This window comes from Heterocephalus glaber, unplaced genomic scaffold, assembly GCF_053883595.1.
Source record: "Heterocephalus glaber isolate CG9 unplaced genomic scaffold, H.glaber_assembly_v1.0 deba00001452, whole genome shotgun sequence".
NCBI lineage: Eukaryota > Metazoa > Chordata > Mammalia > Rodentia > Bathyergidae > Heterocephalus > Heterocephalus glaber.
In genome coordinates, this window is record NW_028258302.1 from 13,647,794 (window position 1) to 13,665,843 (window position 18,050).

The 18,050-nt window shown below is 36.7% G+C and overlaps 1 protein-coding gene across 25 annotated transcripts in view; it reads right to left on the reverse strand.

The window, feature by feature from the left end:
* The window catches only part of Epb41 (erythrocyte membrane protein band 4.1), a 189,661-nt gene that overhangs the window by 97,689 nt on the left and 73,922 nt on the right, over positions 1-18,050 (reverse strand). For 22 of the 25 annotated variants that reach the window (XM_021263213.2, XM_021263214.2, XM_021263211.2 and 19 more), the window contains 2 exons: positions 12,906-13,383; positions 1,799-2,008 (listed from right to left, as the gene is read on the reverse strand). In XM_021263213.2, the coding sequence (XP_021118872.2) occupies positions 1,799-2,008; positions 12,906-13,383 (688 nt within the window). The remainder of the gene's footprint in view (positions 1-1,798; positions 2,009-12,905; positions 13,384-18,050) is intronic. The other 3 variants (XM_087215023.1, XM_021263220.2, XM_087215028.1) reach the window with 1 other exon arrangement.

Below are 18,050 nucleotides of genomic sequence, written 5' to 3' on the forward strand. Positions count from 1 at the left end.
CAAATACTTACTTCTCTTTGAGATGAATTAGTTTTAATGATTATTAGTTAATAATCATAAATGTTCATTCATTTCAGTCTTTACCCATTTATGTAACATCTTTTCACACTTTTTTTCCTTTCCTCTTGTTTTCCTTCTAAATTACAGAAGATGATTTGTATAGCTCTCTAGTCCCTTATTAATAATTTCAAACTCTAGAAGTTCTGAAAAACAAGTTTTGATTTTTTTGTTTGTTTTTGTTTATTTCTAAAGCTCATTTGAAGGAAAATTCTGACCTGAGCTGTAAAGAGGCTATTGAACCTTCATATATTTTTCCATAGAAATAATATATTTGATTCTACAAGGACTGCTCTAGATCCTGATGGAGGTATTATGAAATATGCAAGATACACATTTTTTGCCTTTCTAAAATCCAACCTATCTTGAATTCTGAAACGCCTCTGCATCCATGGGCTGCAGATACAATGGCTCACATGCACATCTTGGTCTGAATAAGAATGAACGTAGAATAGCTTTCCACACCTCTACAGTAGCTAGTGGCAAGAAGCAGAAAAAAACAGGTCCTAGATCTCTTACAGTTTCCAGGTATAGCAGGTATTTTGAATGTGCAACAGTACATTTTTCTTGATTTTCTTTTTAAAACTTTAAGAGTGAACGTAGTATCTACTAGTAAGTATAGCATAATATTTTAGACTGTGTTTGGATATAGTTGCATTTGGAGAAAATTCAACTCAGAAATAATTTGTTGCTCACCTAAGATACAAGGATATGTGAATTGCATATTTTATCAATAAAAGCTACTAGTAATCACAATAATTGCTCATATACTAAGCATATCATAATGGCAATTATTGCCCTAGTTTTTTTTTTTTTAATAGCTAAGAGATTTTTTGTTTGTTTTATTTTTGCAGCACTGGGGACTGAACCCAGGGCCTTTGCACTGAGCTATATCCCCAGTCCTTTTCTTACTATTTTTTATTTTGAGACAGGAAGGATTTCACTAAATTGCCCAGGCTGGGCTTGAACTTGCAATCCTTCTTAGTCTCCCGGAGTGCTGAGATTCCAGGCATACACCACTATACCCAGCTTAGATGTTTTAACTTGTCCTGACGGAACAAAAATAGAAACTGAGTAACTCTGACATTTTTATTCAATTCTGATTCAATTACTTATTCTTTCATAAAATGTTAAAGAATTCTTAAAAATGCCATTATTTGATTTACATTTTGAATGTTCTATCTCATGGGACTAAATACATACATTAGATAAACTGAAGAGCAAGTTTTAGATCTGGAGGAGCAGAAATATTACAGTTATTTTTCTGACAAATGTAACAATAAGGAATAGCTGGACCTAATATCAGAAATTGACACTGCCTTGAAAAATCTAGTCATAAAAAGGCACTCTATAAAATAACAAATATATCTTTTAAAAAATAAAATTCTTTTTTACTGTAAAAGTAATACATGCTTAGGTCACAAGATTTGAGAGATGCAGAAAAAAACTGGAGAAGAAAATAAGACCCACTCGTACTTCTCCCTATACTCTCCTCTCCAGAAAATCATTATTAATATCTTTTTTTTTTTTTTTTTTTGGTACCGGGGATCGAACTCGGGTCCTTAGCTTGAGAGGCAGGCAGCAGAACCACTGAGCTAAATCCCCAGCCCATTATTAATATCTTAATCCAAAGAAATAGTCATTAGAGTAGGTCTCATCTTGAGCCAAGGCACTATTTATCCAACTCTACATGAAACAGTTTGTTAAGAGTTCTGACTACTGAAAATTAGAATGAACTCACCTCTACAACACATTCATAAACTGTGTCATCCAGCAATGAGACCTTGCAGTGCATGTTTCTGTGTCTTCTGACAGATTTCTGGGAAGCTTTTAAATCTCTTTCTGCTTTTGATTCAGGATCTTCTTTTACTTCTGTTTTGGAGCACTTTTCAATTCCTTCTTCTTCCTTAGTTTCAAAATCTGGATCTTCTCTATGTTCTTCCTGAGCTGGCTGCATATCCATGACATTACCAAGGCAGTAATAAAGACATTTCACAAAACATGTTGTGTACACTTTAATCTATAATAATCCCACAATGAAAACACTAACTGAAAATCTATTAAAATGAGCATAAGTAAAATTAATATTAAATATTTCATTTTATAAAAAAGATGTTAAGATTCCCCCAAAAGTTCTAGACTTTACTATTCTCAAAACTTCTCAGGAAGAATCCTATTAAATCAAGTGAAGGTTTCAGGTAAACCACAAGACACCTATTGTTCTCAGCATTATATATTTTTCTTATGATACTACATGATATTATTAAAGTTTATTAAAACTTCATCATCTCTGTCCCATGCTCCTCAATTTTAGTAAGAAAACCTTTTGAATTGCAAGCTAAGATGTGATTTTTCATATATTTTGAATTTTATAAATGACTAAGAGAGATGCTTGGGACCTATTTTAATTATTAGGCATATACATGTAATAGGCTTGAAACTAACTAGTAATCAATCCCTTTCAGGAATCAATCATACTAACTATAAACAAGATTCAAAAAAGGAAGAAACAATTGAAATCTGAGTCTCCTAGGATAATAATTAAGTCATTCAGAGTAAGATATGGGAATGGGACAAGCCTTTGGAATACATTTTCTTACTTTCAACACAATAAAACAGCTGAAAGATTTTTCACTAATTCCCACTAATTCTTTTCATTCAAAATAATACATGGTTGATATTTAGAAAAACTTTAATTGTGTGGCTTCTGCTTTAGTTGCTGGAGGTGGTCTAAAAGGCTCATGCCCATCCTTCCTTCCCAATCATCTTAGAAGTGACCTCAGAGAGGCTTCCGTTAGCTATTGTATCTGTGATATCCTCATTCTATTATTTTCCAGTCAATACTGTTTGTTGTCACTGGTCATTCAAGAAATGCAAATTAGGGCCAGGGATTTAGCTCAGTGGTGCCACTACCTTGCAAGTGCAAGGTCCTCAGTTTGATCCTGGGAAGGAGGGAAGGAGGGAAGGAGGAAAGGACAGAAGGAGGGAAGGAAGGAAGGAGGGAGGGAGGGAGGGAAGGAGGGAAGGAAGGAGGGAAGGAAGGAAGGAAGGAAGGAAGGAAGGAAGGAAAAATGCAAATTAAAACACTGAGATTCCATCTCACTCCAGAAAGAATGGCTATCATCAAGAAATTAACTAACTGGGCCGGGGATTTAGCTCAGTGGTTTCACCGCCTGCTGTGCAAGCACAAGGACACGAGTTCGATCCCCAGTACCAAAAAAAAACCCCAAAAAACCCCAAGAAATTAACCAATTGCCGGGGATTTAGCTCAGTGGTTCCGGCATCTGCCACACAAGCGCAAGGTCCCGAGTTTGATCCCCGGTACCAAAAAAAAAAAAAAGAAAGAAAGAAAGAAATTAACCAACAGGGTGGGGATTTAGCACTGGTTTCGCCGCCTGCTGCACAAGTGCAAGCACAAGGACCCAAGTTCGATCCCCGGTACCAAAAAAAAAAAAGAAATTAACCAATAACAAATGCTGGCAAGGCTGTGGGGGAAAAGGAACACTTCTCCACTGTCGGTACAACCACTATGGAAATCAATATGGAGATTCCTCAAAAAACTAAAACTAGAGGTTCCATTTGACCCAGCTGTGCCCTAAGTATCTTCCCTTAAAAGTTAAAAGCATCATACCAAGTGATATATACATACTACCATTGTTTATAGCAGCACAATTTATAATAGCTAAATCTTGGAAACAGCCCATATGCCTAGCAACAGATGAATGGACAAAGAAAATGTGGTATTTATATACAATGGAGAAATAACTCTGCCATAAAGAAGGACGGAGTTGAGTCATTTCAGGTAAATGGATACAACTCAAGACCATAATGTTAAGTGAATAAACCGGACACACAAGTTTAAATATTCCATTGTTTCTCTTGTGTGAGAAATCCAAAGGGTAAATAAGGACCAAAGCGAAAGATAAATATTGGAAGTAGGAAGAACATGTTCAAATAGGAAGGGTAACAAGAAAGGCAAGGGGGAAAGGGGAAGGGAAGGAAGGGAAAAGCGCTTTTAAAAAAAGAGAATGGAAGGGAAAAAAATGGAAACAAAACTTTTATAAATGGGGAGGGGAAGAAGAGTTGAAGGGAGGTCAGGGGAATGGGAAAAAACGAATTAAGGCGTATTATGTACAGGTACAAGTTCCCTATGATGAATGTGATTATTATGTATGACAAATATGTATGCACTAATAAAAACAGATTTTAAAAAATACTGCTCGTTGCCTTCATAACTTATTATAATGAATAATTATTTTGTTATCTACTACTTGTCTCCCCTTATAGAGTATAAAGTTTACAAGGGTAGAGACCATATTTGTTTTTTTAAAATTTTTTTCCCCCCCAAAAAACCCAAGGATCAAACTCAGGACCTTGTGCTTGCCAGGCAGGCACAGATCTAAATCCCCAGCCCTGAGACCATATCTGTCTTATAATAATAATAGTAAATAGTTATATACCAATTACAGTGGGCCAGTTACTATTCTAAGGCCATTACTTATATGAACTCCTTTAATCCTCATAACAATCCCACGGGGCAGGTACTATTTTTACCTCCACTTGACAGATGAGAAATTGAGGACACAGAATTAGTCTAGTATCATACAAATAATAAATCACACATAGGCTGGCTCCAAAATCCACAATCTTAAGCCTTTTTACCATATTATAATTGTTAATTTATCAAGGTATATCTGCACACATGGAATATTTTCAGCAAGTATTTGTTGAATGAACAAAAAATTTAACTGATAGATGGTTTCCCAAAAATCCAAACTACCATGAACGAAGACGTGAAATCCTATGATGCAAATCACTTTTAGAAAATTCTGTTTATGAACTGGGAGTATATCTCAGTGGTACAGCACTTCCTAGCAAGCATGAGGTGCTGGGTTCTATCCTCGGTACCATCAAATAAATAAACTGAATAGAAAAAGACCACTTAAATTCCACTATACACGGAGAACTATAATTAGGCAAATAATCTTTTATTTACAAGGTTCTGGTCCACAAGGTTTTGATTTTAAACACTAGTTTCCAAAGCTTAAAATAATTTATTTCTTTAAATAATAGTCCCTTGAAATTATAACAATATTATTTTATTCATCATGGACAAATATAATTTATCTCAATTCTGAAGTAAGTCTTGATGAAATTTGAGTTAAATCTAAAATTAATTTTGTCCATCATCTGTTTTCATAGATTCTGATACAAATCTATGATCTTTGGACAAAAACAGACATGGATTTTTCTTTACATAAAGCAAAGTGGGACAAAGTAGTTAAAAAAAAACTTTTCAAAGTATCAGCCTTCTTGAAAAATAAGATAATTTAATTATTTTGGTATTCTAAAAATTAAGTTAATGATATTAAGATAGGGATTTCTTTATCTTAAATTCAAAGGTGTTTTATAATAGCTTATATGGTAATACCTGAGAATATATAGGGTTTCTTTGCCTTTACTGTTCATTTTATTTACTGAGAAATAACAGCTAATATTTATTGACTGGTTATTATATTTCAGGAGGAGAAAACTGATAAAATGAAAAGCACCACTTCTCCCTGATTTGGCCTTCCCAGGCTGACTCGCAGCTTGCATTCACAAGTATTACACTATACAATGCATTTTGTTTTCAACTTTGTTTCACTAACAGAAAGTGCATAATTACTACTACTTTATCCTATACTCTGGTTTCTCCTCAAATCGTATAAATCTTTTGCCTTTTACTACTTTACCCTAAATTTCACCATCAGCTCTCTAAATATAGAAGTAATATTTTCAGAAATCATGTAATATTTTTAGAAAAATCTCATAAATCTATATAGCCCAAACTGTACACCTATAATAGGACACATTTTTTTTGTATTAAATTCTTTTATTGGTACATTGTAGGTATACAACACAATTACATTTCTCATTGGGAATTGTACCTTTATATAATGCATCTTGGTTCTTATTTTTTCCCCATTCCTAGCCCTCCCTTCACGCCCTCCACCCTTCCCTATTTACAAAGACTTTATTTCCATTTTTTCCATTTCTCAGCATTTTTTCCTTTCCCTTCTTTCCTTTCCCCTGTGCCTCCCACTACCCCTACCCCTTTGGACCTTTTCTTCCTATTTTACATTATCGATTATTCATTCTAATCACTGGTACATTTTAGGTATACAATATAATGACATTCATCATTGGAAATTTGCACCTTTACATAGTCTCTCTTGGTTCTTGTTTTTCACCCTTGCCCAGCCCTCCCTTCAACCCCTCCAGCCCTCCCTATTTACAAAAATTTTGTTCCTATTTTTCCATTTTCTCATATTAATCCCATTCCCTTCTATCCTTTCCCTTAGCCCTCCCACTTCCTTCCCCTTTGCCCCTTTTCTTCCTATTTCACATTACCTATTATACATTTAGTCCTTATTTACACTTTCAGTTTCTCACACCAGAGAAACTATTCGGTATTTACACATGTGTGTCCTATTTATTTCACTTAAGAGTATTGCCTCAATGTGCATCCACTTAGCTATAAATGTCTCTAATTTCTCATTTTTTATGGTTGAGTAGTACTCCATTTTATTAAAAAACCACATTTTCTTTATCCAGTCTCCAGTTGATGGGCATTTGGGCTGTTTCCAAGTTTTAGCTATTACAAACTGTGCTGCTATGAACATGGGTGCACATATATCACTGTGGTATGATTCTTTTCATTCTTTGGGGAAGATCCCCAGCAGTGGAATAGTGGGGTCAAATGGGATTTCCAGTCCTAGTTCTTTGAGGTATCTCCATACTGATTTCCACAGTGGTTGCACCAGTCTACACTCCCACCAGCAGTGGAGCTGGGTTCCTCTTTCCCCACAGCCCCGCCAGCATTGGTTATTGGTTGATTTCATGATAGCAGCCATTCTTTGGGGAGTGAAGTGGAATCTCAGCATTGTTTTCATTTGCATCTCTCGAATGACCAGTGATGTTGAACATTTTTTTCATGTATTTATTTGCTATTTCTACTTCTTTGTCTGAGAAATGTCTGTTCATTTCAGATGCCCATTTTTGGATTGGGTCTTTAAATTTGGGAGGTCTAATCTTTTTAAGTTCTTTATATATTCGAGATAGTAGACCTTTGTCTGAGGAAGAGCTGGTGAAGATTTTTTCCCACATTGTGGATTGTCTCTTCACACTGCTGGTGGTTTCTCTTGCTGTGCAGAAGCTTTTTAATAAGAAGAGATCCCATTTGTTGATTGTTTGTGCTAGTTCACGGGCAACTGAGGTTTTCTTCATAAAATCTTTTCCTACACCGATGTCTTCAAGGGTTCTACCTAACCTCTGTTCCAACTGGTTCAGAGTTTCTATTTTAATATTTAGATCTTTAATCCATTTTGATTTTAGTTTAGTGCATGGTGAAAGATACAGGTCTAGTTTTAATCTTTGGCAAGTTGAAGCCCAATTTTTCCAGCACCATTTATTAAAGAGGCTATCTTTCCTCCAGTGAGGGTGTTTGGCTCCTTTGTCGAAGATGAGATGGCTGAGTGTGTCTGGCATTGTTTCTGCATCTTCTAATCTGTTCCACTGGTCCTCAAGCCTGTTTCTTTGCCAGTACCATACTGTTTTTATCACAGTAGCTTTGTAGTATAGTTGCAGGTTGGGGATTGTGATACCCCCTGCCATGTCTCTGTTACCTAGAATTGCTTTTGCTATTCTGGGTCTCTTCTTGCTCCAAATGAATTTTTGGATTGTTTTCTTGAGGTCTATGAAGTATGCTACTGGGATCTCAATTGGAATTGCATTAAATCTATATAGCAGTTTTGGAAGTATGGCCATTTTCACTATATTAATCCTTCCTATCCAGGAGCAGGGGATGTCTGTCCATTTTCTGATATCATCTTCAATCTCTCTTTTCAGGGTGCCATAGTTTTCAGAGAAGAGGTCTTTGATTTCTTTCATTAGGATGATTCCTAGGTATTTCAGTTTTTTGGATGCTATTGTGAAAGGAATTATTTGCCCTATTTCTCTCTCAGTGAGTCTGTCATTGGTGTAGAGGAAAGCTATTGATTTTCCTTGTAACCAGCTACTTGACTGAATTTGGTTATTAAGTCTAGAAGACTTTTGGTGGAGTTCTTGGGGTCTTCTATATAGAGTATCATGTCATCTGCAAATAAAGACAATTTGACTTCTTCATTTCCTATCTTTATTCCTTTTATTTCTTTCTCTTGTCTAATTGCTGTGGCTAATGTTTCCAGAACTATATTGAACAAGAGTGGTGATAGTGGACATCCTTGTCTTGTTCCTGATTTTAGTGTGAAGGATTTCAGTTTTTGACCATTTAGTATGATACTGGCTGTTGGTTTTTCATAGATGGTTTCTATCAGTTTGAGGTAGAGACCATCTATTCCAATTTTTTGTAGGGTTTTTATCATAAGTGCATGTTGGATTTTGTCAAATGCTTTTTCTGCATCTATGGAGATAATCATATGGGTTTTGTCCTTGGTTCTATTGATATAGTGTATTACATTAATTGATTTTCGTATATTGAACCATCCCTGCATCCCTGGGATGAATCCCACTTGATCAGGGTGTATGATCTTCTTGATGATCTTCTGCATTCTGTTTGCCAGTATCTTATTAAGGATTTTTGCATCTATGTTCATTAGTGAGATTGGCCTATAGTTCTCTTTTTCAGTTGGGTCTTTCTCTGCTTTGGGGGTCAAGGTGATGTTTGCTTCCAGGAATGAATTTGGGAGTATTGCTTCCCTTTCAATTTCATTGAAGGGTTTAAACAGTAGCGGCAGCAGTTCCTCTCTAAATGTCTTGCAGAATTCAGCAGTGAAGCCATCAGGGCCCGGGCTTTTCTTAGTTGATAAGTTTTTAATTACATTTTCAATTTCATTGGTTGATATTGGGTTGTTCAGAATTTTTAGGTCGTCTTCGTTCAACTTTGGTAATTCATATGTATCCAGGAATATATCCATTTCTTCTGTGTTGTCCATCTTATTGGCGTATAGGTTCTGGAAGTAGGTATTGATGATCATCTGGATTTCTGCTGGGTCTGTTGTCATTTCATCCTTTTCATTCGTAATTGCATGGATTTGGGGCTTTTCTTTCCTTTTTCTGACAAGGTTGACTAAAGGTTTATCAATTTTGTTGATTCTTTCAAAGAACCAACTCTTGGCTTCATTGATTTTTTGTATCATTCTCTTGGTCTCCATTGCATTGATTTCTCCTCTGATCTTGATAATTTCCTCCCTTGTATGAGCTTTGGGGTTGTCCTGCTCTTCTTTTTCTAGAAGCTTGAGGTTCAGCATCAGGTTAATTGGGCTCGTTCTCTTTTCCTAACATGCATATTCACTGCTATGAATTTCCCTCGTAAGACTGCTTTCATTGTGTCCCATAGATTCCGATATGTTGTATTCTCATTGTCATTTAATTGAAGGAACTGTCTGATTTCTTCTTTAATTTCCTCTGTGATCCATTGGTTATTCAGAAGTGTGTTGTTCAATTTCCACGTGTTTATGAAATTTTTTGAGTTTCTTTTGCTATGGATCTCCCATTTCATCGCACTATGGTCTGATAATGTACAGAGGATAACTTCAATTCCTTTGCCCTTACTTAAACATGTTCTATGTGTGAGTATGTGGTCTATTTTGGAGAATGACCCATGTGCAGCTGAAAAGAATGTGTATTCTGATTTTGTGGGGTGGAAGGCTCTGTAAAGATCTGTTAAGTTCATTTGTTCAAGAGTTCAATTGAGTTCTAGTATTTCATTACTTATTTTTAATCTAGTTGATCTATCTATTTGTGACAGTGGGGTGTTGAGGTCCCCCACTACAATTGTGTTAGTGCATATATGGCTTTTCATGTCTGTTAGTATTTGTTTTATATAATTGGGTGCACTAGTGTTTGGTGCATAGATATTTATGATTGTCATCTCTTCCTCTTGGATTCTTCCCTTTACAAGGAGGTAGTGTCCTTCTTCATCTCTCTTAATTAGTGTTGGTTTGAAATCTACTTGATCTCCCAAGAGGATAGCTACTCCTGCTTTTTTTCGGGTTCCTGTCACATGCAGTATTGTTTTCCACCCTTTAACTTTCAGTCTATGAGTTTCCTTTTGAATTAAGTGTGTTTCTTGTATGCAGCATATTGTTGGATTTTGCTTCTTGACCCATTCTGCCAGTCTATTTCTTTTGATTGGTGAATTGAGACCATTAACGTTGATGGTTATAACTGAAACGTATTGACTTGTCATTGCCATGACTTTTTCTTTTTGTTGGGTTCTCCCCCTTTACATTTAATTTCTTGTCATGCCAGATGGGTTCATTCTGCTTTGCTTCCTGGGGTTGTGATCCTCAATGTCTGTTCCTAGGATATTGTGTAAAATTCTTTGGAGTGCTGGTTTGGTATTCACGAAGTTCCTAAGGTGCTCTTTGTCATGAAAGTATCTTATTTCTCCATCAATTTTGAAAGATAGTTTTGCAGGGTACATCAATCTGGGTTGGAGGCTGTTTTGAGGGCTTGGAATATGTCACTCCAAGCTCTTCTTGCCTTGATGGTTTGTGTTGAGAAGTCTGCTGCCATTCTGATGGGCTTTCCTTTGTATGTGATTTGTTTCTTTTCTCTGACTGCTTGGAGAACTTTGTTCTTCTGTTGTGTTTCTGGAATCTTAACAATTATATGCCTATGTGTAGATTTTTTTTGATCAAGGCTATTTGGAGTCCTATATGCCTCACTTATCTGTATGTCAAGCTCTTTTCCCCTGCTTGGGAAGTTTTCTGCCATTATTTCTGTGAAGAGATTTTTTTTATCATCTGCACTCTCTCCTGTTTCTTCATTGAGCCCAATCAGTCTTATGTTATTCTTTTCTGCATCATCTAGCAGCTGCTGGATTGATTTCTCGTGTTCCCGTATAATTTTGAAGCAATTTTTCTTTTCCTGGTCACTAATTGCAGTCTTATCTTCTATATCTGAAATTCTGTCCTCACATTGGCTCATTCTGCTGTGTAGACTTTCAGTGGAATTTTTCATCTCCTGGAAATCTATTTGCATCTGTTTTATGGATTCCATTTGTTTCTTATGTTGGGATTTCATCATGTTCCTCAGCTCCTCTCTAGATTTATTAATCATGTCTTGCACTAGGGGCACAACTTCTCCTGTTATCTGAGAAATTATTTCTGATTTCATTTTTTCCAGATCCCCTTTTGTTGCCAGTTCAGTGGGTCCAGGTGGTTGAGTATCAGAGTGTTCCATCTCATTTCCGTTTGGGGTTGCTGTAGGTGATCTGGAAGTCTGGTTTTGAGACTTATTCACGTGTTTTCTCATTTCAACTGGGGCGGGGGGCTGTTAGCGCCTGCACGGATTACCTCCTCTGAGCTGGGTGAGGTGGGACAGGGGCCGTGAGCAGCAGTAGGGATGGTGAGCCAAAAGCCCTTTCCTGTGGGCTGGGAGCAGCCAGAGGGATGGTGACCGGGAAACCCCTTCCTCTGGACCAGGAGCAGTGGGGTGGTGGCTCAGAAGCCCCTCCCTCTGGGCCGGGAGCGGTGGGAGGGATGGTGACTGGGAAGCCCCTTCCTCTGGAGCAGGAGCAGTGGGACGACAGCTCAGAAGCCCCTACCTCTGGGCCGGGAACAGGGGGACTCAGTACCTTGGTCTGGTGGTCTGGTGTCCTCTGCGCCTTGGTAATGTGGAATCAGGTGGCTGCCTGTCTGCAGTGGGGTGATTCGGTGTCTTCCGCGTGACTCAGGACCTCGGTAGGGCGTGCACAGACCTGCCTGTCTGCAGCGGGCTGATTTGGCGTGTGTTCCTTGCGACTGGGGACCTCGGCAGGGTGTGGGCAGACCTGCCTGTCTGCAGCGGGCTGATCTTTTTTTTGCTTTTTTGAGATGGGGTCTTGCTTTGTTCTTCAGGCTGGCCCTAAACTCACTATGTAGCCCAGGCTGGCCTCAAACTCATGGCGATTCTCCTGCCTCAGTCTCCTGACTGCTGGGATTATAGGCATGCGCCACCATGCCCAACAGGACACATTAATTTATCAATGAAGATAATGTTCACATGCTTCAGAACATTATTTTGAAAGTAACTCTGAATTTGTAGGTAGTAATGCTGAAAACAAGATTCCCAGAAAACAATTTGAGTTACAACACCAATATTTCCCACATTTTTTGTTGTTGGCTTCTTTTTTGGTACTGGGGATCGAACTCGGGTCCTTGAGCTTGCACAGCAGGTGGCAAAACCACTGAGCTAAATCCCCGGCCCACGTTTTTTGATAAATGAACAATTTATATTTAGGTTAATTTCTTTGTGACAAAACTAAAGACCTATACTAATAAATATTACGCAGATGATAGAAGACCTAAACTTCCTCATCTACATTTTATACTCTGTGGTAATATAATCTCGTTAGAGAAGATGACCAAAATAAGGTAGGCATGGCTCAAATCTATTTCATGCATTTGGATGGGGTGAATCTATCACATAGCTTTTACAGAGATTTCCATAAAAGGACCATTTTAGCTGCTAACTATTCTATTCCTAATTCCACCAAGATGAATCCTAAACCATCTCACTTCTTTTTTGCCCTCTCTTTAAAAATCTCAGCTTGTTTCATTATTATAGCAAGATGATATATTGGCTGATACACTTTTCTTTCATTTTCTTATTTGATTTATAGAGTATATCCTTTTAAAAATCAAGTTTCCACTGACCACATTCATTTCTTTAGAGCAGAAACTCCAAAGTTTCATGTTATTTATTATTAATGTCCAAGTCAATTAGCTGGTAAGAAATAAAACCAAATGTTTTTCAATAAAAAACAAAGCATATAATCTGCCTTCATTATGCCCACCTTCCATATATTCACACATCCTTACCTGTGTTTCTGCACTGCTTAATGAATGAAGATCCAAGGATGGGTCTGTTTTGAGCTCAGGTTCAGGAGCTGCAATTGGGGCCTTTAAAATGATCTCTTCATCAAGGCTGGTTCCAAATTCTATCTCTTTCTGCCCTCTTTCACCTTTTTCTTTATCTGACTCTACCTCTTTGCCTTCTTCCTCAGTGACCTGAGATTTGGGCCTTTTGAGAAATGAGGAGAGCAGTCGAGACAGGCCCCTGCTTTCTGATGTCCGCTCCTTGTTCTTGGTCAAATCTTCATGTGCAGGAGTGTCTCCATTGGATGCTTTCAGCTTCTGCTCACACTGATTCTCTCCCTCAGCTGCTGCTTGGGAACCCTCTTCTGGCTGAGTTTCTTGTTGACCTGAGTTTGTGGCTCCTTCACTTTCCTCCTTCTGCTGTTGATGCTGAGAATTTTCAGCCTCAACCACTAAACTCTTCTCTGTTGTCATGATTTTGCTAGTAAAAAAAATGAAAAGGGGAGCTCTTGTAAGTAAAAGACATTACTGTAAGCAAAAACCCTAAACTCTAAAAAAAGTAAGTACCTAAATCACTAAGAAACAGAATTCCAATCCATTAAACATGAGATTTTTCCATCAAAGAACAAAACTGTTTTACCTATACATCCTGAATGAATTTTTTTTTTTTTTGATACCAGAGATCGAACTCGGGACCTTGCACTTGCGAGGCAGGCGCCAGAACCAGTGAGCTAAATCCCTGGCTCTGAATGAATTATTAATGCCTTGAGTCACTAAAGATACACACAGAGATTAGCTTAAAGTAATACCCACTGAGGCCACCTTGTGAAATACACCATATACTAAATTTGATGCTCAAAAATTATGTATAGCAAATATAGTTTTATCCTTCCCATAAAAAGGATCTTATTTGTACACTGTTTTTTGAGGGTATCAATCTGAAGGTATAAGATTTACAGGAATTATTCTCTGCAAAATTCTCCACATCCCAAGTGATAATTAAATTTAAAAGTTTCCCAAGTCTTTACTGCTCTTCTTTATATTTCTTAAAATGAACAGACCTCTATAAAGAACAACATATGTAAAAGAGAAAAGGAATTTTAAAAACAAAGACTGGAAGGAAAAAAAATGAAAACAAAGCTTCTGTAAATGGGGAGAGGAAGATGGGTTGAAAGGAGGGAAATGGGAAAATAATAATTAAGATATATTATGTATAGATACAAATTCCCTATGATGAATGTGAGCACTATGTATGGCAAATATATACTAATAAATTGTTTTAAAAGAACAACATTCGTAGAATTTTTATTGTTATCAAACTTGACAACAATGACAAGTACACAGTTAATCACAAAAAAACTCTTTAAGTTTCTATATTGTAATATCAAATCCTGCCCCATCAGAGGTATCTCATTTTTAAGTTCTTTGAAACTATTTTTTAAAAAAAATAGTTTGAAAGCTCAGCATTTTTGAGAGTAGGAAGTGAAATTATTATAATAGGGAAAAACAGAGAAATACAATAAAAAAATTTTAGAAAGTAAATTCTAGTTTTTGTGAATCAGCATGTAGGGGAGGCGAAGTTAAACTGTAGACCTCATGTATTTCAAATTTGCTTGTTTCTGATCTTTTGATCTCAAAATCCTAGTGCTATTTATTAGTCAAGCCTTACAATAAAAACCAGAGTGTGGCACATTTAGTTTACTAAAGAATAACCAACACACAAAGAGACTTATAAAACCCCAGGCAATGAAGTTGACCATCAGTGATTCTACTCTTTGGTTCACTGTTATACCTAGAAGTGCTCCCTGTCTACCACTCAAAATGCAGCATTTACACTATCACTGCAACTTCTCCATACCATTTGGACTATGCAACTTTCTTTGGGTATTGATGATCTAAATTAATGAGCTATGCTTAGTTCTTTTTCTCCTCAGGCCCTTCACATTTGCTGTTCTTTATATGATGCTCTTCTCCTGGCTTCCCCTTCTCATCATTACTCTCTCAGCTCAGATGTTACCTCCCTTAGAGAGGCTTCCCCACACACTCTAGCTAAAAGAGTACTCTTCATTCCCTCAGATAATAACCTCAGAGCACTACTGTATTTATTGTCTGCAATTATCATATTAATTTATTTGTTTACTGGTTTGTAGCCCCCTTTCCCTGTCCTTCCCACCAGCTAAGAGGTTAGTTCCATGAGATCAGGGACTTTGATTGTCTTTTTTTTTTTAATCATCATATATCCAATGCCTAGAATAATACCTGCATAAAATAGGCATTAATAAAAGTTTTTTGAAAGAATTAATTTCAATTGCATATATCTGGCAAATATAAACTGCAAAAGCAGAGCCAGGCATGGTAGCACACACCTGTAATCCCAGCACTCAAGAGGTTGAGTCAGGAGGATCATTGAGTTTGAGGCCACCCTGTGCTATATAGTAAGTTCAAGGCTAGCCTGAACTACATGGTGAGACCGTATCTCAAAAGCACACACACGCTCACTCACAATGTACATTCAAAGGCATTCTCTAAATTTATCCAAGTAAATTTACTTCAAATGCATGATATTCATTCAACAAATACTAATCAAGCACCTAGGACAAGTCTTATGTTGAGTGCTAGGTAATATACCAATAAACAAAACAAACAAGGCCTATGTCATCAAGGAGTTTACATTCTTGATTCCACTTCAACCAGTATAATTAAAGAAATATCTTATTTAAAATATGAACTAAAACTGAAATATGTGTGAATATATGGAACAAAGCAGTAAAGAGGGAAGGAGGCCAATGTGTATTGGGTGCTGTCTCTGTGCCAGGCCCATGTAGGGGTGATACCCACATTATCTCAGTTAAACCTTTCAACAAACCTTTAAGGCAAAAGGAATCAGTTAATCTTAAAATTGAAATTTAAACTCAGAAAGTAATTTAGTGACTAGAGCCATACCATCCTGAACATGCCCATCTCATCTGATCTCAGAAGCTAAGCAGGATTAAACTTCACACAGAAAGAAAATCCAGACAACAAATCTCCGATTATTCTAAGAGTAATGATCTTATTTGAAAGAACCATTTTACTTCATATTTCCTTTGCAAAAATAAGCAAGAAATGCTGAGAGTGCAGCATTATTTCCATAAATTTCAGATATGCTTCATCATTCACCTAAGAAGGAACAGAAACCATTTCTATATTAAAATTTCCATATACAACAAACTTTACACCAAATTCTCTCAAAAATACATGAAAAAGGGCTGGGGATTTAGCTCAGTGGCACAGCACCTGCCTTGCAAGCCCAGTACCAAAAAAAAAAAAATACAGGAAAAATTGCTTTTTGTGGGTTTTAACAGGTATGAAAATAACTTAAACTCCACTTCTTTTTTTTTTTTTTTGGTACCAGGGATGGAACTCGGGTCCTTTAGCTTGCGCAGCAGGCAGCAAAACCACTGAGCTAAATCCCCGGCCTGTTAAACTCCACTTCTAATAGTCTTTTATTTGTATCTTTTGATAGAGTATTTATTCTTGCTTTATAATTTTGTTTTATAATTTTAAAAATTTAAAAAATCTTCTAAGATATTTATATAACTCCTTTCACACAAAAAGGTTCTTGTAAGAAAGTAACTGAATGAATGGAAGTATTCTTTGGTTGTTAATATATACACATAAACCCGGATGGTAACAATCCATGTGCTATATGTATGCTTGTTAAATTTTTTTTTTGGGGGGGGGGTACCTGGAATCAAACTCAGGACCTTGCACTTAAGACGCAAGTGACAGAACCACTGAGCTAAATCCCTGGCCCCGTGCTTGTTAAATTTTAATGTGTATCAAACCACCTAGCTATCTTAAAACACAGATTCTGATTCAACCAGTTTGGAATGGAGCCTGAGATTCTGCCTTTCCAATGATGCTGGCCACTGACAACACTTCGAGTAGCAAGGCACAGAAAATCACAATCACAATCATTATGGGAATATACCTCAAAGTGCATAAGGAAAAAAAATGGCAAAAAGCTGGGTTTAGGAGGTGGGACATGAACAGTGGAAAATACAAATAACAAATGCTCAACAAATGCTTGTTGAATGAATGAATGAAACAAAAAATGCAACAAGTTATTAAATGTGGAAGCTGAACCATTAACATTTTTCTGAAATTCTTTTTTTTTAATCAGACCTGACAATTTTTAAGCATAGAACTATGGCAATTCCAAGTTTCCCAAGCAGCCATGACACTTGCTCAGATTCACTGTTTTGAGTATCTCCATTGATATGATCTCTTTGGCACATTTAGTTGGGCATATGTTAAAAACAAAACAAGCAGACCATAAGTAAAAGAACAGATGAAAGAAAGTACAATATAAGAAACAGACACAAGCAGAAGGCCAAAAGAATTCTATTAGAAAGTACTGAAACAACCTCAGGCAATACCATATATTAAATGCTAGAAGGGGCCGGGGATTTAGCTCAGTGGTTCCAGCGCCTGCCTCACAAGTGCAAGGTCCCAAGTTCAATCCCCGGTACCAAAAATAAATAAATAAATAAATAAATGCTAGAAAACAGGAATTCAAACAATTCAGTAATCAGCAGTTGGTACACAGTATACACAGAAAAATAAATAAATATGGAAGGAGAGTTTGCACATGTGTTCCTCCCATCCACGCATACATGGGTAGCAATGCTATCAGTAAGAGTGAGAAGGCAGGGAAGGGAAAAAAGAAGGGACTATGAGAGTCAGAGAGATGGAGGGGAATAGAGAAACTTGAAACTGATAAACCATATAATTAAAACAGATAAAATCAATAATCTTCAGTTACCTCTAAGGTTGATCTAAACAAATTTTTTAAATACCAAAAAGAAAGAGTTATGGACTACTTATGAAAAACTTAAATAAGCTTGTTTTTATAAATCAATCACACATACAATCAAGTTCTTCACATACAAATGTTAGGATAGGTAACCAGAGAAATATACAAATAAGTCAAGCAGTAAAAATAGGATAAATGCTCTACAACAGACTCTTTCTGTGTAAATGATACTGTTTTTATTCTGGATACAAACTCCAAAACAAAATATATATTTAACTTAATGTCAAAAGAGGTCTTTTGTTTAAAAAAAAAAAATCTACACAGCACTGAAGACAAAGTGATGAGTTCCC